Source organism: Anser cygnoides, chromosome 6 (assembly GCF_040182565.1).
Source record: "Anser cygnoides isolate HZ-2024a breed goose chromosome 6, Taihu_goose_T2T_genome, whole genome shotgun sequence".
NCBI lineage: Eukaryota > Metazoa > Chordata > Aves > Anseriformes > Anatidae > Anser > Anser cygnoides.
In genome coordinates this window covers 24,101,876-24,125,906 of record NC_089878.1, presented here as the reverse complement: position 1 = coordinate 24,125,906, position 24,031 = coordinate 24,101,876, and the positions used below count along the sequence as shown (strand labels likewise).

The window sequence follows — 24,031 nt, the reverse complement described above, 5'->3', positions numbered from 1 at the left end:
AGTTAGGCTCAAAACCACCATTTTTTCAGAAGGCCGCAGAGGTGTCAGTGAGGACCCTTTCTGAAGACAGTAAAATTCCCGAAGTGCGCGGCCTGCAAAATCTGGATTGATGGTGTTTCAGATGACAAGAGCTTGGCCAGAGTTCAGGCATAGGGTGGAAGCCCTGCTGCTTTTACTGTCAAATAGGGAAATTTAAGATGGAATTCAGTTAAGTACACTGAAATGAATTTAAAATCCTAAATTATCATTTTTAGTGTAATACCTTTCAGTGTAAAATTGCCACTAGGCCACACTGGGACTGTAGTTTACTTTTACTTACTGTAGTTACCTTTAATTAGGGCTTTACCTTCTTGAGTACAGTATCTACAGCTTCTGCTCAGAATCTGTCAGTCCAGAGAAGAGGATTTAGGCTGAATCTTGGTTGCCTAACTTACACAGATAATTTTATAGTAACAGTAGGGGTTTATGGTGTACTATTCATTAAGGCATATAGGACTTTACTTGCTAGCTAAATTTAAACATCTTTTCAGCATAAGGTGCCAAATTCTAATACGGGTTGAAGCAGATGGCATCAAAGATGGTTAATAATAAAAGTGCAATTCTGAGAACTATCCTCTCTTCTGCTGCACTTTTTTAGAACGTGTATGTATGACCTAAAGTGAGGGACAGATACTCTACTATTTTGTAGTTTACGCAAAGTGAAATCAGTGGCATTATTTTATCTATTGACATTGTAAATGATAACATCATGTAAGAGGCCATAGGAATTCAAATGGAGTGTTTACTTCTCACAATAAAATTTCTTGTACTCAGTGTAATGGAGCTAGAAATTTTTGCTTCTCTGTGAAGCCAATATTAAATTATATGGCAATTTCTGCGTGAGCTTTGTATCATCATGACCAAAGAAACTTAATAATCAAACTTATTTTTACAGATTTTCTTAGTATAATTATCAACCAGCTGGGAAATGCCTTAATCAGAATAAGTTCTGAAAATAGAAACTGACAAAATAGATATCTTTAAATGTGTTTTATTTGAAAGGTTGGTTTATATATCTGGGGAAGTTAAAACCAAGATGAAGCATATGTGATGTTCCAAAAGACATGCCTGAACTTTGGAGACTTTTGGCTCCAGATCCTTATCTTGAAATCTTGGCTTCACTGTGAACGTGACTTATAGCAATGTGGCACGGTTTGGAATGGATTTAATTGAATTTTCAGGTTCATTTGAGCTGAAAAATCAGAGTCCAAAAGAAGCAAAAAATGAGAAAAGAAGCATTTCTGAATTATATTTAACACAGGAAGAGTTTAAGGAATAATCAGTTCTGTTGTTGTATGAGTTAATCTAGGTGGAAGAGGACCGTTCAGATTTATATTTTGGGAGATGTACAGAAGCAGTGACCTCTTGCTGCAGACCTTCCAAAAGGCAGGAGAACTTAAATGAATTTTACACTTGGGGTTAATAAATAGGAGAAAAACCCGTAATCACTGAAAATAAAACCCAATTTTCTTGCTATTTTATGAATCTGTACAGTCTTCCATGACATGTTTCTGAATTCTTAAAAATATTCCACATACATTATTTGTCATCTAGCTTGAATAAAAATTATGCAATTTAATAAATTAGACCATCAGTAGCTCTAATAGCATTGTATATGTGGCACTTTTCTGGGAAAGCCAGTTTCAAAGGTGCTTCTCCATTCACCAGAGGGCTTCCAAACCTCTGTTTGTTGAGCTGTTTTCCAAGTTTCTCAAACTCTCTATCTCCAACATGAAGAAACACGGCCCATGCTCCATTATGCTTCGCATAATTAGGTTGCAAGAATATACCAACACAAAGAGAAAATGACACTTACATCAATTTTACACTAAATAGTTCACTAAGTATTTCACCAAGCATTGCACCAAGTATTTCACTGGAGTTGCTGAGAAGATTTTTTTCCGATGTGAGAGAAAAAGTATGTCTCTGTGTTGAGTTTGTGAATATACAATGAGCACATCACAGATTTAGGAAAAATAAACTTATCAAGTTCTGAAGTAGGATTTCATACAATCAAAGATACTCTAATTTACGTGAGTAAGGGGCCGGAATGTGCATGCAATTTAGCTTGATCAGCTGATTTGTTTTCCCAAATACTAATATTAGCTTTACAGATGTTGGATCCAGTTTCACTATATCCCTGTACAGAAGGTAGATGGTACTCTAAGAGCAACCCCATGATTTCATCGGTCTGCTTAGACGTGAAAAGCATCATTTAGAGTAAAAAAGGCCTGGCATATTTGGGCCCTGAATATTTTCAGTTTGACTTTGAATATGTATAGATGTTTATATTTAATTTTGCTTACAAAGTGATCATAATTACTATGAAAAATTGTAATAATCCTTTTCTTAGGGAATCACAGAATACTGACTGATTTTTCTACCATACCTTCACTTGCATGGCGGTCCCTAAAAATGTTCTTGGGATGGACGTTAAAGCCTTCTATGTCATGTACTGAAGATGCTCTCCGTATGCTACAAATGCTTTCCTTTGATCTGGAATGGGTTAGTGGATTGCTTGTCTGTATCATGTCAGGGTAAAGTCTGTCCCATTGCTGTTTAGGCGATGAATGGTCAAGAGGTCCTGATATATTAACCAAAGGCGAACATTTAGTGGGTTGAATCAGTGCTTTAGTGTCATCCACTTCTGAAGGACTACAACTTTCTTTTGTAGGTGATTTAAAGTGCTTCATAGCCACTGAGTCATCACTGTGCTTGGATGAGTCGATTATCACTGCATCAGGGTCCTCCTGTGGTAAGGACTGCTTTCTGTATGTTAAAAGTCTCAATCCAGGTAACCGGAATCCAAAAAGTTTGCCTATGTGTAAATACATACAGAAAAGAAAAGATGAGCATTAGTTTCTTGTCATGAAAACCTGCTTTTTCATACACAGTCAGAGTGCATAATGACAGCTATAAATAATAGACCTATTCCTAATAAAGTTTTGCAATGGAATGTGTAACTGTGGAGGTTTGTTAAATTCCAGGTTTGTTAAACTCATTTTTTAGAGGATTTCATATTTCAGTCAAACCTAAGCTACTAAGCTCCAAATAAGGATAACAGCATTGACTCTACAGTCTGCTTTAAAAGAGATAAGGTTATCTAATCTCAAGGTCCTTTCTGACTTTCTGAAGAGAAACAAAATGCAGGAAAAACCAGCAACATAGCTCTCAACCTTCAGTTGCACCTGTACAATACAAGCATCTTTCATGCATTTGCATGGGTGTAGGCTTAGTTGGGTTGGTGTATTAATTGATAAAGCAGGCTATTCTGAGTTCATGGAAGGTGCACAACTTTGTGTATTGGTAAGAAATAGCAGTAACTGAGAGGAAGTGTAAAATGCAAATAAAATAGCACAAATAAAGAAAACTTAGAGGGAGAAATGTAAAATTGACAGACCATTCCCTAAAAAAAGCAAACCCAGACAGCAAGTATTTTAAAGTATTGTGTAATACAACTCAGATGGAGGCATAGGCACTTCTGATGCACAGAAAACATAGGAAAAGACTTAGAAGTGCTGAAGAAACAATAACAAAATAACATAACTAAAATGGTCAGATGTCACATAAATGGTTTGACTTAATCAATCACTTCTTGTCACTTATCACGCTGCAACATGAGTGTTTTCTACAGTGGATTGATATCAAAATGATTTCTCAGAGGATGTCACAAATGTCTTGTTGTTCCCTCTTTATCTTATTCAGTCAGTTTTAATCACCAGTGTTTGAAGCTAGCTAATGTTCATTAATATTTAGCATTGAGATTTATCACTTCATATTGAAATGTTTTGAAATATTCTTTTATTGATGCTTGTATACAACAGCTAAAACAGCAATTGATGACAGCTAAATCATTTAACATTTTCAAATGAATGTCCTATGTATTTGGTATTGAATTTATTTTGAGTTTTAAATGGATGAAAGTGAGAGTGCCCTGATCTTAAAGTAAAAGCTTTATAAAACCTAAGGTTGCTATACTAGATGACACTGCAGGTCCATGTACAAGACATTGTAGACCTCTGATATTGTAGGATATGCCTGTAAATCTCATATCATACTCATATCACATTCTGATTGATTTTATGACATCAGCAAACCCTTACTTTGCCATTTTCACCTTCTTTCTCCAAATATTTGAAAATGTATTTAACAGTAAAGACTGAGGGGGGGTGGGGAGGGGGCTACTGATAACATCTCAATATTGAGAAATCTGGCCATTTATTCTAACCCTTTTTTTGCTGTGTTAAAATGTGATTCCATGTAACAATCTTCCTTTTATTTGCTTGACAATTTCAGTCAGGGGTCTTTTGAAAAAGCGTGTTGTATTCCATATGTTTAGTACTAAATCTATTACTCTAATGCATAAACTAACACAACAATATGGTGTATATTGAATTCACAGACAGCACCTAAAGGTGCCAATTTTCAATCCACACGTTGATATTCAGTAGAGTGCACCTTGGGAGTATGCATATTTCTTCTGACTTATTAAGTATTCTTGAACAAATTGCTCACAGTTGAAATCAGTGAAGTACATACAAAATAATTTTATTATTTTAAATGTACATAGAATTCAGTTGTGAAGTACTTTATAAATCAATTCTGCAAGCATATTGAATCAAAGGTGAAACAAATAGTAAAAACCTTTTTTTATCAATTACATTGATCTTCTTAAAAATACCATTCATAAGATTTTCCGGCATTAGACACTGTTAAAGGCTTTTTGCTGGCACTCTGTTTTAGTTATATTCATGGTGGTGCAGATGGTCTTTTCTGCTTCACCAAGTTAATATGACCATGTTATACTTCATTACTGATTCAGCTGTCTAACTGCAGTTGAGCTGGAAAGAATACTCAGTGAGAATTTTGCTTCTTGCTAAGATTCTTGGGCATGAAATAGAAAACTTAAATGAGTAACTTTTAGCTACTCTTAAATGAGTAACTTAACTTTCAGCTACTCTTCTATAAACGCTAATAAATGCTCTAAAAATTAACATCCCTAGTTCCTGCTTTTTAACTTGAGTATTCTGTAGGGGGGAGGAGTATTGCTGTTATTCTACAGGTTACAGATAATGAACTCACTGATGTGTTGAACATTCAGTGCTCTCCTACGGTTCTGCTGCTAAAGCTGTCAGGAGGCCCATTCAGAATTTATCTAATTTACATCACACTTCCTTGCTTAGCTCAGTAATAATACAATTTGGCATGAAGCAAAATTCATGGCCCCAGGCCTGATGTCCCAGTACAGACCAAAAGGCTCAGCAGAAGCTTTCCTGTCATACTGTGTATAGGGTAAAATATTTTGTTTGAAAGTGGACAACACCTGCACTCTCTAGGTATGATGTCAGAGCATATATATCTTAGCTTATAAGACAAAAAGATTTTTGAGATGTAAATTCTTATGTATTACTGAAGTTGCAAACTAGATTGCCAAGCTCTTAATGCTGAGTCAGAGATTTGTATAATTGTGGCTTGCTAAAAGCAATTGAAGAAAGCTGTTGAGCCTGAGTCACAATTCCAGGCTTCCACCTCCTCCTTTCAAACCTTGCTTCACTAAATAAGTAATTTGCAACTGACTTAATCTGCTGATTGTACTTATTCTCTGTGCCAGCCCAGCTAACCCTTAGACTTTCTAAATAGCAGAGCTTGGTCAAAAATACTTTTCCGATAAGAAAGGACACTTCTAAACTGTTGGCAGATGTAGTTATCTCCAAAGTCCCGAATTCAAATAGACTTTCCTTGCCTTCTGAAAGACTTTTGTATTCTGTCTCATATTTTGGGAGCTCAGAGGGGAAGATGTTTAGAATTCATGGAACCTAAAATATTTAAGCTCCTTCAGCATTTTCAAGGTATAAAAATTTTTATAGTCATAGTCTGTCATCGCTTGATTTCTCTGCCAGGAATCTGAAGTCTTTAGAGAGATAGGGAACTTCTTATTCTTAGAAAATGCAAATAATCTATAATATCAGACCTAAAGAATGGCACTGAATGCAAATGTCTTGAAAATATTTGTTTCCATGTTAGATGAGATGAACGTGATCTATTAAACTAGTGCTGTGTCTCCTCTTATGTTTAGGGCTAGTTGGAATACAGACTTCCTACCCCAAACGTATTTTTGAAAAGGTGTTATTTTATTGTTCTCAAGATTAAGACAAAAGCTTAGTCTTCAAAATTGCTTTGCTTTTAAAATGTTTGTTATTTTATATTAAAGAATTAGAAGTAAAATGAAGGTTTCAAATTGATAAAAAATAAAATGTTTTGATAGTTAAGTGAAAAAAAAGTGTAGGAAAAAGCTGTCCTTATATGGAAAAGCAAGACTATGATTTTTTTAAGTGTTGAAATCAGAAATGTTAACATTAATGAAAAATGTCAGTTTTTAAACAGTAAATACCATCATATAGAATTTTGTGGTAGGGAAAAAAAAAAAAGGAAAGAAACAAACTTGGTCCAAAAAGACTTTATTATCAGCTCTGATTATGGTTGCAAATTCCCTGTCCCATGAATACAAATTTAATTCTGAAAATGGTGTATTCCAGAGAAAAACATATCTGAAAAAGAATTTCTTTCATAAACCAATATACTTGCAAGGCAAATAATTCTCCTATTTGTTCTGTGCAGGCATTTTGTTAACAGTGAAGGGGAGTATTTGGCCTGAATATTGCCTTGCTGCAGTGATGGTAGTTCTTAAAGTTCTAGTGGTGGAAATGCTTGCTTACATATTAGACACAGTAGTTAAGTCAAAGAAACACCTGCAACTGAGAGATCTTTACTTTTGCTGTTATTTCTGCAGTGGTTTTAAGGTTACTGGCAGATACTAGGTGCTGCTACAAAGTCTGTTTATTCCATGTCAATGCACGTGGAATTTCCAGTTTCCTACCCTGAGCATTGCAGAAAAGTAGCCCCAGATAGCAGCTAGGAGGACATAATGACTCCTCAAAGAGGGGTTAAACTAGATTTTGTAGTATCTCTAGTATTATTGTTACTTTCTTGCTGATGTAGAGAGGTAGAAAGTTGGCTTCAGGTAAGTCAGTGAAAGGGAAAATAAGTGGCACCATAGCTAGATTTAGTCTATTATGTTCTTGGCTTTCTTTAGGTTTACACTTTCCAAAATCAAATCCAAGGAGCTCAAATGCAGAAAAAGTTTGCACAAGATAAATTAAGTTGTAGAAACTGTCAGAACTGTTTTCTAGTGTGATGTACAACTTGTTCTAGGCTGAAGAGCCAAACTAAACTCTGAGCTGCCCATGTTAAGGAATAGCGTGCTACCTGTGGTACAGTGTATTTTACACTGAGAGAATTACAGGAAGAGTCAATTATGATAGTTTTTTGTTTGTTTGTTTGTTTGTTTTCTTCTTCTCCCCAGTTCTTTTCCCCCAAATGTAGAGAAGCATATACAAGTGGATCATTTTCTTACTCTGCTCATTAAATAACCTTCATAATTTGTGTCTCTTTCTTTTCAGGCAGGAAAAAGAAGGAATATCTAATTATTAACTTTAGAAGCTTATATTTATAATTCTCAGGTACTGCAGACACTTTTTTTTTTTTTACACTTTGGTATGTTCTACTTTAATTTTGGCATTTCAGTTATTATACTTATAGTTTTCTCTAAAATTTAAGGTTGCACTTGAACTCTATCCATATCAGTAACAGCAATCTTCTTCATGTTCCCTTGTAAGTGAGAAAGATATTTTATCTTTGTGATGGTGATATCATATTTTTGTCCTGAGGCTGTACTTCTGAAAAGTAGTATTGAGAATGGCTAAGAGAATAATATGATTCCAGATCCTCCTGCTTACTAATAGGCCCGTGAAATGGCCTATCAAAACATGACTGATAAAGCTAAAAATGGGAAAGGAATGAAGTTTCTGACCACACACAGGGCTATGCTTGGTTGGCTAGTGAATCTAGTCTGAACAGTGTTCTCAGGGTTTTTCTGAAAAGAGAGAATGGTGATATCCTTGGATACTAACATAAATTTGTATATTTACCGGTCTGGTTTTCTTCACATTTGTTAATACAGATATCATTATAGTAGATTTTATCCATATAGATGTTAAGCTTATAGGTATAGGTGTTACAGTGGTTTTGTGAAAAAAGCCATATGAAAATATAATTTTGGGCCTCTCAGAGATTTTACTTCTTGCATTTTTATTTCTTAGACGTAGTTAAAAGTGGAAATGAAGAAAAAATTAAATAACTGTAAAGAAACAAAATAGCAAGCATCACACTAGCTATTATATGCAAAGAATTTATTCAACTAGCACAGTATTTTGCTGTCTTGCTGTGAGAACATGGTGGTTTTTGGTAGCTGGGAGAATTCATTTCATGTATTAAATAAAGTTCTCCAAAAAGTCTCAATCCTTTATCACATCAGTTACCAGACTTCATAGAACAGACAATGTTGTTTTTGTCTGAGACAGGAAGCCTGAAGAAGTTCTCTTGTTTTAACAGTGAATTTATATACCATTTCCAAATTCCACAATGTATTTTGTCTCATACATTGAAAGTTCTTGTATTCAGAGCATAAAAAAAAATCAATCAGTGGTAATAAGCTGAAAAGTATCACTACATTTGAATTTCATATCTCATATAATTATACTAAATTTAATAGTTTAGATGTTATATCCATAGTTTTGCAGAAATAAGTATTCAGAGAGTGGGAGCAAGAGCCACATTTTAACTTGCACTCTTCTAGAATTATGTAAAATGTAATGAGATCTTGAAGTATTAGAAACAGAACAAAGCAATAAAAGGGCTTTAGTAGATAGAATTTTAGAAGATAGATTTACCTGAAGAAGAGCCACTCGAAAGGTTGTTACCATCTGAAATACAATTGAACTAGATTTACAAAAAGCTTTAGCTTTAAAAGAGACAGGTTCAGAAAATAAACAGACTATTAAGAAGGTTGAATATCAAATTTCCACACATTTTACAAGCAAACTCAAGTATCTTGAATTCACATTCAATATAGGTAATCTGCAGAAGTAAAAGTACATTGCCTTTTTATTTGGAAAATTTAAGAACTATTCCATAAAGAAGTACTTGGATAATTACTCAGTTTTGTAACATAGATCAGTATATATTTCCAATTACCAAGTTTTAAGGTTAGCTAATACAGACAGAAAACTAAAGTAGATGTATCCAGACCAACGTGTTATTTCTCATGAGACAGAACATCTAATTTCTTATGGAGCATGTCTTTGCTAGGAAATGCCTGTTTTGTTTGGAAGAAACTTACAAAAAAGTTGAATAATTCAAAATCTTCTTGGGGACAATAGGCTTTATTCACTGACACTTGTTCAGAGTGTGACCTCAGAGAAGTTTCATATCCCTGTCAGGGCTCACTTATTCCATCTCTTCATGGGATGAACTCTTCTAACTACACGTCTCATGTCTCTGCCAATTGCTTTCAGGTCTTTGAAATGCCCAGCTTGCCTATGTACTGTGCTCATTAATAGAGTCAAGTAATCATGATAGGATTCTACATATGAGAAGTAAGACGCAATGGTTGTAAAGCTCCTCATTTTTATCTATAGATTTATTTTGTTTGCTTACCTAAAAATATCATCTCCTCCATGTTGAATCACTTAAATAACAGAACATATTCCTTATGACTATATTCCATCTGAGAGCTTCTCAAATCCATTTAAACTTTTTTTTTCCTATCTAGTAGTACTTTTGGTTTAAGCTTGAGATATGCTGATAAATGTTAATTTCTCTCTTCAAGATTAAAATATTTAATTCAATTTAACAAAATGCATAGATGTGTTAAGTTCTCTGTACTAATTCTTATTATGAATAATAGAGAAATATGTCTTAATTGAGTTATTCCATCAGAGAATGATACAAAACTGACTACCTTTATACTTCCTTGAGGGTATGTATTATAACTTGGGATGATTTTGCAAAATCATTATCCTGGCCTTCAAGTTATCTCACAGAACCCACCTGTTTTCACTATCCTTGAAAAGAACAAACAGGAGATCTGCTAAAAATATAGGACTGGAAGAGACCTCCTGGATCTAGTTCAAACCAGGAATCCTTTTCATGCTCACTTCCCATACTTACTACTTATCTATTTAAATAGCAAAAGGAAAATTTGCAGGGTCTCTGCACAGCCTGTTTATTGTCAGTTTGTGTTCCTTTTCCTGTCATCCAGGCTGCACAAGTCACCTCCACTGAAAGCTGTGTCATTCCCTTTGTTTGGTTTGTAATCTCTTTAAGCAGAGATTGCCTGCTTTTATTGAATGTTTGTATAAGATACAGCACAATAGGGCTGTGATCCTAGCTGGGAGAGGCTGTAATGCAAACAGCTAATTACAGTGACTAGAATACAGTGAGGCTTCCTTTCTAGTCTGAATCCCAAAAATAACCACCATGAGGAAAGGAAATTTAGCCACCGTACTTGTATTTCTCTGTCTGTAAAACAAGACTTAATACAGTTTATTTATCTTAATGAGCGTTCTGTTAATTAGGTATTTGTGGAGTACTCTGAAGGTGAAAGTACCAAAGGTCCTTCTGTCCTTTACTGCTGATAGTTGTTTGGCTATGTTCCTTTGCTAAGTGTTCCACACTGCCTCAGTTCACCTAACATTCCCTGTAATTTACCTTGGAGACAAATACACATATTGACATTGGGTTGTCAGAGCTATGCTGCTGGTTGGCTAGATAGAAACCTTTGTCCTCCTGGACACAGTTTTTCTTGACTAGCCCTCACTTATGATGAATTTGCTCCCAGTGTTGCAGCTAAAAATAAGACCCTAGACACATTTCTCATCACATTTTGGGCAAAGTCAGGGGTTACTATTGCGTATACATGTCATGTTCGATGTGGCAAGTGCCTGTGCATCAGACAGTATACAATATTTCATGACAATTTTGTTGTCCAAATATGTTAAAAAAATATATATATGCTTAACTCTCACTAAATTGCTATGCTTACTCATACAGCAGTGTTCTGCATGGAGAAACAATATATCTGTTTTTGAATTAACTCTTACTTAAAGAAAAGGCCTGATCTGAATTTCAGTTGTGCTTGTTTTATTTGTAACTTCAGTGACTGCAGTGAGCATCCTTCCTGACATGTAGCTCCATTGCTAGGACCAGAACAGAGACAAACTTTGTCAAGTATAAGCACTGTTAAGGATCTCATTGTTTGAGAAGTTTTACTAATCATTACTAATAATGTTTTAAGCTGTTTTTAGAATATTATTAGCCTTTTCATTTTGTTTGAACTTTATCCAAAAAGTAGGCATTGACTGGATGTATTACAGATCCTCTCATTTGCATAAGAGGAAGAAACACAAGAAATTATTCCAGGGTGTCTTTAATAGGCTTATAGATTTTGAAGGGATAAAATGATAAAGGAATCCCCAAATAACCATCCTTGGCAGAATGCAATTATGTGCTTAATCAAATAACTTTCTGGACTTTCTCCCATGAGGTAATGAGCAATGTATTGGGGAACCAATATTTGCTTTTAGGTTAGTACTTTAAACTAGTCAAAATGTTTGGAAGCTAATTTCACACAAGTTTTATTCATTTATTGTATCTGACTGTGGCTATTTTAACCTATGTATTAGAAGGAGTTTTTTTTTAGAAAGGTCTGGAGTAAATGTTAGAAAAAATGCTTACAAGTCATTAAAAAAACAGTGTGCTCTAGGTGGGGCAGAGAATGAAAACTCAGAACTAGGGTTCTCAGAGTTTTTTCTCATCTTGTGCATGTGTGTACATTACAATCCCACAAAGAGTCTACTCAGTAGAAAAATTACAGTTACATTCTTCATATTGAAGTCAGCCCTCAGATCTATGGCATGCTGTCAGTGGGAAATGGCTGGAGATTTTCTCTGTGTCCATTCTGTGTCATGACTGATTTTGATCTTTTGCAGTTACTAGACTAGCTTTACAGACACAAAGTATTCCACAGCTGTGAAGAACAGAATCAAACGCCAGGAGCAAATAATAATTCATGCCACTGGCTCCTTAAATTTCTGTAAAAATTCATTGTCAAATTGATGGAGTATATGAGCATGCCAGACTGGAATGTTTGACAGATTTGGGAATAAAATCGGACACTTACATTCCCTTTCCTCAATGGATGATTTAAAAGCAACATTCATATGCAAAAGCTATCCTAGCTTAACGCTTTATTGAAAAAATAGTTTAATGAAGTCTGTACAACACACTTTACAGGAATTCTTATCTCATTTTGGGACTATTTTGGTTAGCAACTATTACTAGTAGACTTAAATTTAAATGATAATGTAAGTGTTCACACAGGCTTTTTGCTAAACTGGTATAAAATCGTATATCTTCTTGAATTAGTCCATTCTAGAATATCTACAGAAAGGACTGTTTTTCTTTTAAACAGTGAATCTAACAGGAGCAGGTTCTCTTTTTCTAGAAATGTCTTGCTAAAAATCCTACCTAATTCTTTCAGTAGGAGTTGAAAATAACTTTGGCAAATGATTTGATTCATGAAAATTTATGACCAACAATTTTGGGATTCATTGCTTACCACTGTAGTGACAATCAGGCAAATGTTAGCTTATCAGTTGTGGCAGAGAACAGCCCATAAGCACTAACTGTTACAATATGAATAAAAACAATTTTTTAGGGCCTATGTAACTTGAAATGTTGATTTTAACGCTCTAATATGCTAAACAAATATACTGTCACCTAATAAGAAGGTATTTATGTCTTCAAGCATTTCACAAAAATAGTGAGGTGGGATAAAGTTATGAAGTGTCTCTCTCTTTGGTTACAGAAGTTAATTTCTGGAATTATAAAACATTTACATGTTCTAAGAAAAAGAACACAAAAAGCAAACGAACTCATTAAATTTGTGAAGTAAGAATCAATAGAATTCTCATATCTGCAAATGAGACAAATATTAGAGTAATTGGATGATGAATGGACATCTATAGCAGAAATCAATTTCTGTAAGTCTCCCCTTAACTGCACATTGTGCAGAAACACCCTCACTGGAAAGAAGGGTGTTGTTCAGTTATACATTAAGTGCTGACAGAAGAAATTTCCTTACTTCTCTGAATATAAAGATTGGACAGATAGAGCATTAATTTAAGTTGGTTAGAAGTTTAAACTAAAAGATATGCCTTTTTTTTTTTTTTTTTCCAAAAGGAGACATATGAAGAAAAACTTCCTTTGTTTTATTAGTGAAATAGCATGCATTGAAAAGTAGAATTGTGGCAAAATGCAGAAACAATGAAACAGAAGAGTGAAAAATCAGTTGGCTGTGAATTCTGGCATGCCAGGATTTTTCAAATTTAGCTATTTCATTATACAAACACTGGTCAGACTACCATAGAGAACTGATGATAAATTCTTGCAAGGAAGAATAAAGGGAATAAAAGGATCAGCTGAAAGGATTTTTTCTTTGCTATTGTGAAACCAATATCTTCGCTTTTCACATTAGTGCCCATTCAGCTTTTTGATGCGTATGAGATAGGAGCTCTTGAGCACCAGACTAGAAAGAATTCTATTTATGCTAGGTGTGGTCATCAAACTCCTGGCATCTTAGCGTACTTTTAAAAAAAAAATCTATCATAATCTGCCAGGCCCAATGGTGAAGCAGAACTTAGCTCTGTTAGCCATCAGATTGGCACAAAACAAAAGACAGGATCCCAGTCCCAAATAATTTGTGAACACTCTTTTAAATATTTTTCAGTATTCAGCTGGTAAATTTTCAATTTTCTGCCCATCCAGGACTAAATACAGCCTCTGCATTCAATCTAGTAAATGTCAGCTGCCTTCCATTGGTCTTTAATTTGTTCACAGAACACTTTAACAAACTACAATCCTTCTTTTCTGTGTACCAACCTTCAAAACCAGAATGAATTGTGTATTTAGCATGAAATGCTTTTTCTTAGAATGTATCAGATTTCAGCATGAGGAGCACTGTGATAAGTGGTCTTGTTCAAAATGGTTGGCTGCAGCTGGCAGGATAGATGCTTTTAGAAAAAGGAAAAGTTTTCAAAGTTCCACTTGATAAATTTGATGTCAACTCTTAATAAATCAATTAGAGGAAGAATGGTAGTATGGAAGAGTTATCTTATTTTCTAGGGTCAGGAAAATAACTGTGATTTTTTTTGTTTCCCATACACTTCTTAATTCTTCTCTCCTGCAATCTGACTCAGTCATTTTTATTTTCTCTCATGTTGAAAAGACACTCTAATATGAGAAAACTCGATCAATGAGCTCTGGAAAGAAATCTTTCATGATCTGTGTCCTTCTGGGTGGTAGATGCTAATGCAATCTGAAATCTTTTGTCTTTTGTCATTAGCTGTTGCTTATCTTGGTCGTTTGTCACAGATGCTTTGCAGTTGTTATATGGCTGGTTCCTTCTCTATTTTTATTCTCTAAATTGGTTGTTGGATTTGAAGGGATTTTGTTTCTTTTTCTTTTCTTTTTTTTTCTCCCCTGTGTGAACCAGTGCCCATTATTGTCCATTTTGTGTGTCATCCAATGAAAACAGATCACCTGCTTTACCTGATGTTGTATATTCTAAATAGAGTAAGATGAAATATGAACTTCATCCTAGAATCTGCTGTTTGCCTTTCTTATGGTGGGAACACAACTGAATTGAAAAAAAAAAAAAAGGAAAAGAAAAGAGATGATGTTTTTACTAGGAAATGATTCACCTTTTTTTTTGTGACTCGTATTGCCTCATTGCTCTGTCTCTTGTATTTTCTATATTTCAAGGTTTTGTGTTTGTTTGTTTTAATTCAAATCTACCATTGGCCTGTACTCATCTCCAGGTTTTTCTGGATAACTTGCACAGATTGGCCTCTTGAAAATCCTATCAGCCAAGAAGAATTTTTGGCTATGTAGCATATTGTGTCACCATCCTGCCCACATAACAGTCTACTCTGAGACCACAACAACTAGGTGGAAGAGCAGCCATGTGCCTGCTCTAGTTTATGGCAGCTTCTGGCATCTGGCTGAACCCACTAGCTGGAAAATGATTTGAATTACCTTTTTTCCCTCCTTTTAAACCTTGAACTTTCTCAGTTGTGTATCGCACTTGGAGCCCCAACTATGCATTTTTAAAGAACTCGGCAAGGAAATTCCCTGTGCATAAATACTGTAAAACAAGAGGAGAATGTCTTGACTAAGTGTTTTTTTTGCCAATGTCCTCTTTAGCAGCTTTTACTTTAAAATATGGCAAGTGTCAAGACTTGAAAGTGTACACAGCAGAAAAAACAGCTCTTTTTCAGGACATGAAGCTCCTTTTTTTTTTTTTTTTTTCCCAATTGGTATGTTACATTATTTTTGTAAATCGTACCACATTATTTGTATTACAAAACTGTATTTAAATGCAGAAGTGTTGAAAATGCACAAAATCATGGCAACCTGAAATAGAAACAGAATATGAGTGGGGTTTACTTGATGTAAGTTTTATATTTATTTATTTATTTTTTTTCTGATGGAATTTATTTCTTCTGATACCCCCTAATTGTATTTTTACCATAAAATTACTGGAAATGTTTTCTTCAGATATCAAGAAAAAAATGACCATTTAAAAAGAACAGAATACAGAAAGGAAGTATAAAATAAAAGATTTAAAATATGTATTATGAAGAATATTAAAAAAGTCTTTTTTAAAAGCTTGTGATATTTCACAAACAATAATTATTGGCAGTCTGCTAGGTTGCAGTAGTAGTAACTTTTCATAGTTTTACATCTACTGCCACTGTAGAGTTAAACAGATGTAACTGGGATGACTTTGGCCCATATGGATTGATTTGGTCAGAGCTCTTTCTCCATACTGAATGAAACTACTAATTTATAGGCCATCACCATTAATTATAGAAGTAAACTACAATGTTTTAAAAATGTGAATTATTCAGCAATATTTTGGGGAAGGGGAATTTATGTATTTTTTTTGACAGTCACAGAGCTTTGAATGAGATCTCTTGCATTTTGTCCAGAGGATACACTGCAGAAAGTCTAGATTATGAAGAATGGCAGAGACCGCTTTAATCAAAAGGAATTTAGTAATGCTGTTATGCAGTGCTACAGCCCTGCTTCTCACAATCTCCTCAACATAACTGAACTAATAACAGCATGTCATCACTTAAGGTAGTGCCTAGTGCTTACATTGGGAAAGTTTTCCCCTCGGTTCCTGCAGTGAAGATCATCTTTGTCTCCTATCTAGAGAAAGCTGAAGTGTTGATTTGACTATCAGAAAATTTAGGTTCCAGGTCCCTTTATCATACTAACATTAAAGATTATTAGAGTGTGAAAAGGCATTTTCCAACCGTTGTGTTTGCCAACCAGACTCTGGCGAGAGCGTTAACATTCACTGTTAGATCATGCTGCGCTTTACTAAGAGCTTAGACAAATGGGGACGTGTTCTGGAAATTTTGGAGTAAGAGCAGAGTATGTGAGTGGAGATGCAAAGCAGAAAAGATCGTGTGCTGTTGCTGCACAGAGTGAAGGTCAGCAAAAAAAGTACACATTCTGCATATATATACAGAAAGCTAAACAGTCTAACTGCATAAGAAGAGGACTTTTGTTTTGTAGAAGGATTTCTGACTTTAACAATACTTACAAGTGGAATGAAAATAAAAGCATTTCCTGTATATCCAAAGAAACCCACATCCTTCAAGCCAATCCAAATAATTCGATTTGATAAAATCAAGATGTTTAATTTTGCTTCAAATACTTTTTTTTTTACTTATTTTATATTTTTAAATCAAAGTTAATCAAACCTTCTGCCAACTTTTTTTTTTTTTAATTAGAAAGGAAAATAGAAATATTCCATTTAAAATAAGTTAAGGTGAAATATTTTGTCTATATCATAATGCTTTTTTTTTTTTCAGTTTTCAGTTCATTAACAGTTTTTGTCAAGGGTAATGCACTTCTGTGAAATGTTTTCCTTTTAATGAATTTTTATTTTCTAGCACTACACGTAAGATCAATGGTGTTTGTACTACCAAAGATTCGATAGATTATCTTGCTAACTTTATAACAGACTTGCTAAATTTTATTTCCTATTGTCTTGAATTCTATTTTAAATGAGTCAGGCAATGGTGACTGCATCTTTTTTTTTTTGTTATTGGTATTGCTCAAGTTAATTACTCTCTATGCTAAGAGTAGAGGTAAGAAGAGAACTTTCAATGAGTAACTTACGATTTACAAGTTTGGATGGCAATATTGGGTTGCACTTCTCAGGAGATGCAACGTTTTCTTCATCTGTTACATACTCAAAGTTAATAATAAACATCATTGCTACTCCCTCTTGATTTTTCACTGGAATTATGTGGGTGTTGCAGATGAAGGTAGATCCTGCATATGGAGAAAAAAAAAAAAAGAAAGAAATGCATAAATGAAAGGAAACTTAATTATTTTTCATTCCAGTAATTCTAGTTACACCAACAGATAGTGAAGAATATTTCTTTGAATTTAATGATTGAACATCAAACACACTATTCTTTAATTTAAACAGGAGCATTTACACAGAAAGAAATACATCTTTCAATAATTTATCAGATTATTACCTCTTCCAAAAAATCTCATATTTAAAATGTCAAAAGTAGCAATGCGAACACTGTTCCAAACACAACACTAGTGAAGAAAGCAGAACCCCATTCTTCTAAATGTCAAACATTCTTTGAGCTTTTGGTTCTATTACAACAGGCTGAATCATTCATTAAATATTTATGGGTGTAAATATATCACTATTCTTATTTTAGCTCTCATTCTTTTGGGGGCTGTATAATGTTGTTTAGGTTTGTGTTAACAATTATATTTGTTATCAATCTGATCCTACAAGGTTTTATATTCTATCACAAAAAAAATCAAAATTGTGGTAATAATTTTCAATAATTTTTGGTAGTATTTGACTTAAGTGTTACATACAAGTTAGAGCATGATTTAAAAAGTACCCTACTTTGCATAAATATGGAGCATACCATGTACTGAAATGAACAGAAGGTGTAATTTCTTAACACCTCTAGTACTCAGGGTGTTCTTGTTCAAATGCCTAATTAAAGATTTAAAGAATGTTTTGTGTTAATTTTTCCAGTGTAACTTTTTATAGAAGTTTCATTTGACAAGGTCATTAGTTTTGATTTAATTCCCTCTTATACTAACAGAATATAGTGGTTCCAAAAATAATGTGATTGCTGTAAGCAATACGATAATGTGCTAAAAGCTTCTTGCAAACACAACTGTGAGATGGTGTCTTTCTGTGATAAATGGGGACTAGTTTAATGTAAATCATCTGCAATTTATCCATTCAAATGCGGTAATCGCTGAAACTTGACAGGCAGTGCAGTTTGACAAAAACAGATCCCGATCTAGGTTACACATAACTTTTATTATTATTATTATTATTATTATTATTATTATTATTATTATTTTATTTTATTTATTTTTTTTGATAGTGAAGAGAGAGATAACAAAGATTTATATGATTATAGCCAAGATCAGATTCTGGCTCCTCATATTTAACGTAGCACTTGCTATAATGTGGAATGTATAGCAGTTTGAGCTGTGTATAAAATTGACATGCTGGCCTTTCAAGTTTTGCAGCTGTGCCTTCAATCCATTTAATAAAACAGTTAAGCTGTGGCACTTGCCACAGTTTCCATGGTAACAAGCTCAATGTCTTTAGTAAACAGAAAATAGGCAATTTAAGACTGTTCCTTTAGAGCTAAAAATAGAAGTGCTGCAGGCCAAGCATTGCAACATAGACTGGTTAAACAGAGGGTCTGAAGAGAATTTAGAAGTAATCTTTGTGTTTTCAGCTAATTGATAAAAATACATATTGAGTTTAAGCAGTCAAAATGATATTTATTTAATCACTTGGAAAGAAAAGCTAACATGTTTAAAAAAAGAAAAAGAATTCATGATATGGATTGTGTTTTGACATACAGATTTATAGGTTGAGCAGATACCCCCCGACACAACAACCCTGACAAACAAAGGGCTGGACGTGGGGATAGGCTGAGGAGTGCACGGATTTGAAGAACACTGTACTCCACGGGTTGAAATGTTGATTAATTTTTGCAAACAAGGATGAGAATAAGCCGCACACTTCTTTAAAAGCTTGCCTGCCTTTTGAAGGCAAGGATATTTCAGCTTTTGAAATGCTTCCCGCAGTGCTAAGTAATGACAGTATCTCCCATTTATGTAGAACATTCTGCTCTCAAGCATTTACAAATTTCATTTGGTGTGGACGTAGGGATTTGCATCTCTGGACAGATACAGAAGCTGTTTAACAGCCCACAGGGTAAGAACATGACAAAAGGAGCACAGGGTTAAAATCACAGCTATATGTAGAAACATTTTGGGCACAAAGAATGGGAAGGGTCCATATCTGGTACAATTCACCATAGTTTCTTTGAAGACCAATTGCACCAGCAGGCCAGTGAGTCCTTGTAGCCCATTAGGCTGAAGTTTTTCCAAGACACTTAGGCTTTTAAAGTGGCATGGAATATTTATTTTGTGTGAATGATTGAAATTGGAATTCCACAACTTGCGCAAAATACAGTGCCCGTCACAGTGGCTGTTAGTTTTTGTCTCTAGTACTGAAGTGATTATCTTCTATACACTTATTAATGTCTCTCTCTATTGAAATGGCAATAAGGGAATGTAAAATAACAAGGAAAACCTTAGTGATGGAAATAGAAGAGTTAGGTATATAGAAAGATTATTGCTTTGAGTAGTTGGATTTGATGGCAATAAATAAATATTAAGAAGTGGCCTGTTTATAAACAATCTTATTCTGCATTTGCACTCCGCCATTCAATAATTCTTCATTACACTGACCATGTTTACTCTGTTTTGTCTCTATACTAAAATATTTCAAGGGTAAGAAAGGCTTCTGATAAGCAATAAAAATTATAATGAAGTTTCTGAAATTTGCATTTCTCATCTACTGGCACAGGGCAAGTAGTTAATATGATCAGCATAATACTGAAAGTTATACCTTTAATCAATAGATTCAATACCCAGCAATATTTCTGGATTTTCTGAAGACTACCATTGATGAGTAATCATGAAATATTCCTCTTGTGCTGACTTGACATCATCATTGGAGGTGATAAAGTAGAAAAGCTGGATATATTTATGTCAGCTTGAATTCCATAGTTAAAAGGGCTTGTTTTTTTTGTTTCATTTTGTTTTATTTTGTTTTGTTTATGGCACTTTAAAGACCACTCTTTCATCTAGCTGATTTAGTGGCAAAATATCCATTTGTGAAGAAAATGTTCTTCTCCCCTATATGCTGTTTGGACGTGGTTCTGTAGTTCTGTATTCAGTACTATGATTTCACAAGACCAGACAGGGGCTGTTATAAAACAAACATCAGCAACAATATATATTTAAGAAATAAGGATATAACATATGTTGGGTTTATATAAGGATTTATTGCATTATTTGAGCAATTTGAAGCCAAGTCCATTTAAATATCTGGCTGCTTAGTGTTTAAAGTTGATTTGCTTCACAGAAGCAGTACAAAGCAGGTACATCAAATCAATTAATCTGGCTCATAAAGTCTATGTACCTTTCCAGTGGTTTTCTGTAGAACATTTTAGGACAGATTTGTATCAGGATGCATCTTCTAGATACAACTGCAGTCATTTATTTATATTATAATAGCTCCCATTATAAGCATTTGGGAGAGTACAATACAAAAATACAACAGTGAAGGCATTCCAAATTGGAAGGGCCTGCATTCTTATATGCAAAACTGTGACATGCAAACTTTGAAAAATGACCCATCCTGAACATGTGTTACGATTCAACCATCCCGGGAACAATGTTTTTACAGGCCGTTACATGTGCCAAGTACAGAGGATCTCTGAAAAATGAGACGCTGTGCCACTTAGGTAATTGTCCTAATTCTGCAAAAGCCCCATGTTTCGCATAGCCAGCACCCTTGGAAATCTGTCATGGTTCTGCAGGATAACTCTAGAGCCTTGCTTTACAAAATCAGTCTGACAGTTCCTAACTGCATTTCACCCCCCCCCCAAAAAAAAAAAAAAAAAAAAAAGGACTCTCCCACTTCAGTGTGAATTTGAGGACTGCCTTCACTGTAGCCAAGACTGGTTCCAATGTGTTTTGGAACCACTTGGCACCCTGTGCCAAAGCATTTATAACTTCTCAGTTGTTTTTCTTTTGTTTCTGAAGCTGCTGTGGCCAATTGAAGAAGGCTATGAAAAGAAAGATGTTGAGTATGTCCTCTGTGTCTGTATATGTATTTCTGGATGGGCTGACCTCATACAAGAGTTTGCTAGACATATGATAATGTTCTACTGCTGCAACCTACATGTAGTCCAATATAGTTAGCCATACAATCCATAGGTACTTCTTCTCATTTAAAATTGAAGGTGAGAAGGAATACATCAAAGCAGGACAGAGAGAGTCGACAACAACAGCTTGTCTACTAAGAAACAGGATCAAAGACAGTTAAAAATTAGAGGCAGAGATACTGTGCATGTTTCCAGAGCTAGACAGTCCTGTTCTTTGTTTAAAGGCAGATCTAAATGAAAAACACGGGTGAATCTTGCATAAAATCTTGTAAGAATTTCGCAATGTGACAATTTTATGATAGGGACAGGTGAAGGAAGCTCGATATTCTTTGTATTTTTATGAAATAATCAGCATGTTTATTTTGGAAATAACTGCTCTCCACTTCCCCCCAGTATGATCTCACATTTTGTTATCAAAATAAATGCTTATCTCAAAGGCAGAAACTTTGAACATATCAATTACAAATGTAGAGCCTATATCTTAAAATTTAATTTAAGATCTTAAACTATCAGTTATAGTAGAAATGCTATATTCCCTTTAAGAAAGGGCTGACTTCCATAAAAACAAAGAACACCATGTAACCAGTTGTACTGTTACCAGTTGTCTGTTATTCACAGCCTTGGTCTCGAGTCCTTTCCTTACAGCATTGATGATGGGGATTGCCCAATATTAATAAACACTTTGGGGAAAGGAAAAGGAGATCATCTTGGGGAGAATTATTGTGGAAGATCAGAACTGCTGTTGGTTTTGCCTGTCCTTCATGTAGTTGTTGTCTTTGGGGCAAGAAGCCAAGATATGGCTCTCTATCAACTCCTTAATTCCCCAAAGCCAGTATCATCTTCCCTCCAACACGCTACCTCTACAGACACAAGGAAGCATCTCTTCCTACTTCCAGATTGTGATTCATCTTGGAATGTTATCTTCTCTGTTTATTCAGGTCCAGGGCAATACTTGTCCAGCCTTTTAAAGTCTTGAATATTTAAGTGAAAGCCATGAGGGATGATGTGTATTGTGATGTGTGGGCTTACCTTGACCAATCAAAGGCTGAAAATTTATTTTGTTGTGTTTCTATTCAAGCACAAGCCAGGAAAAATGTCACACATAACAGGCAATCTTACTTTCAGTGTATTTGCTGGAAAGGTTTACTACCTTTCTAAAATAAGACCAAGTACATTATTCTTGTAGTGTTAAGCTGAAACTAGTGATGTGCAGATCTTACCAAATTTCACTAGATTTTATGTTAAAGGGCCCCATATGCTTTTGCAAGCCTGCTTCTGTGTCAATTATAACTATTTATTAACAGATTTTCACTATGTAGTCTGCCTGTTTGTGTAATAAAAATGAGTAGGAGAGTGACTGAATTTGCCCTGAGAAAATTGCCCAGCCCTTAGTGGTGTAGAATCAGATCACTGGAGAAAGATACGACATAGCTACTTGCTCAGTTCAGTAACAACTCCATGAAAGAAACTTCAAACAAATATTTTTGCCCGTTTTTACCTGCAGCTCTTTGTATCTTTGCACTTGATGTCATTTATTCAGACCTTTGGAGACATCTGAGGTTTAAAGAGCCTGTGTCAAAACTTTGGCTCTAACAGAAGGAATCACCCTTGGATGTCCACCCCTCCCTCTCCCTTCATTTGTTATGTAGCTGCCCACATGAGAAATAGAAGAAACAATGCTAAGACTAAAAATGATAATATTTGCAGCCATAAAGAGCATGTATTCTAGGAAACCCATACTGCATTGCAGATATTGCCTGTTGCTGCTCTTCAAATTGTACAGGTATTATTTTACTTTTTATTTAAGGTGGTGTGACTGAATCATAAAAACAAGTGTCTTATCCAAAGCTGCATCAAAAATGAATGAAGAGAAGGGTAACACAAAGATTCTCTAAATTCCCTTTTCACAATTGAATTTGTTGATTCCAGCCCTGTGCTATTAAAATGTGTCTAGTGTATTTCCACACAGAACTTTGGGTAATAGGTTGTACAATCCGCTTACTTTTTTAATTGTATCTTCTGAGCTATGTCTTTATGTCACCCTTTTCCAGTTCCATCTGACTGAAAATGAACTTCTTGTGTGGCAAGAATGAGGAATTCACAAGCTTCCCATTAAACATACTGCAGATGTATCTGTATGACTGACTCTTAGATTTATTGCAGAGTAGCAACTAAAAATAGATGGCAGGTTGAAATGTATTGTACCCCTCTTCAATTGAATAGCTATTTTTAAAGAGGATGGGTAGAGACAAGGCAGAGTGCATTCGGCTGATATTTATTAGTGAGATTTCAGTGATTAAATGGGACCTGTTCCCTTTGACATTTCACTCCACCCTCCATATCAAATAGGTATTCCATCACTGAAATGGTTGCTGATACTAAGATATGATTAATGTACTGACATAGGTTTTGTAAGATATTAACTTATAGTGTTTAGAGATGAGGGAATAATTTTTAAACTAACAAACACCCTCTGGAGTCTATGGACAAGTTCATAAACAATTGGAGTGTGCTATATAAATCTCATTTTCTCTCCCTGTAATCACATTTATAATATAATTCAATAGCTAGATAAATACTATTCAACTCCTTGCTCCAGCATTTCTTATATTACTGCATTGGCACAATTAATGCTAACCTTCTAATTATAATATCTACACCTACACTAATAGAACTGTGGTCATTAACTGTAATGCTGAACACATTTTATA

General features: G+C 34.7%; 1 protein-coding gene and 1 long non-coding RNA gene across 11 annotated transcripts in view; one reads left to right on the top strand and one right to left on the bottom strand.

Annotated features, from left to right (window-relative positions):
- LOC106029940 (uncharacterized) overlaps window positions 1-24,031 on the top strand; it is a 338,557-nt gene that overhangs the window by 1,229 nt on the left and 313,297 nt on the right. For both annotated transcript variants that reach the window (XR_010832504.1, XR_010832506.1), the window contains exons 2-3: window positions 2,714-2,794; window positions 7,500-7,559. This is a non-coding gene — a long non-coding RNA (uncharacterized lncRNA). The remainder of the gene's footprint in view (window positions 1-2,713; window positions 2,795-7,499; window positions 7,560-24,031) is intronic.
- The window catches only part of KCNH7 (potassium voltage-gated channel subfamily H member 7), a 221,402-nt gene that overhangs the window by 73,649 nt on the left and 123,722 nt on the right, over window positions 1-24,031 (bottom strand). For 6 of the 9 annotated variants that reach the window (XM_066999812.1, XM_066999811.1, XM_013171336.3 and 3 more), the window contains exons 3-5: window positions 17,194-17,349; window positions 8,829-8,861; window positions 2,429-2,857 (exon numbers count right to left, since the gene is read on the bottom strand). In XM_066999812.1, coding sequence (XP_066855913.1) covers window positions 2,429-2,857; window positions 8,829-8,861; window positions 17,194-17,349 — 618 coding nt within the window. The remainder of the gene's footprint in view (window positions 1-2,428; window positions 2,858-8,828; window positions 8,862-17,193; window positions 17,350-24,031) is intronic. The other 3 variants (XM_048072285.2, XM_066999810.1, XM_048072287.2) reach the window with 1 other exon arrangement.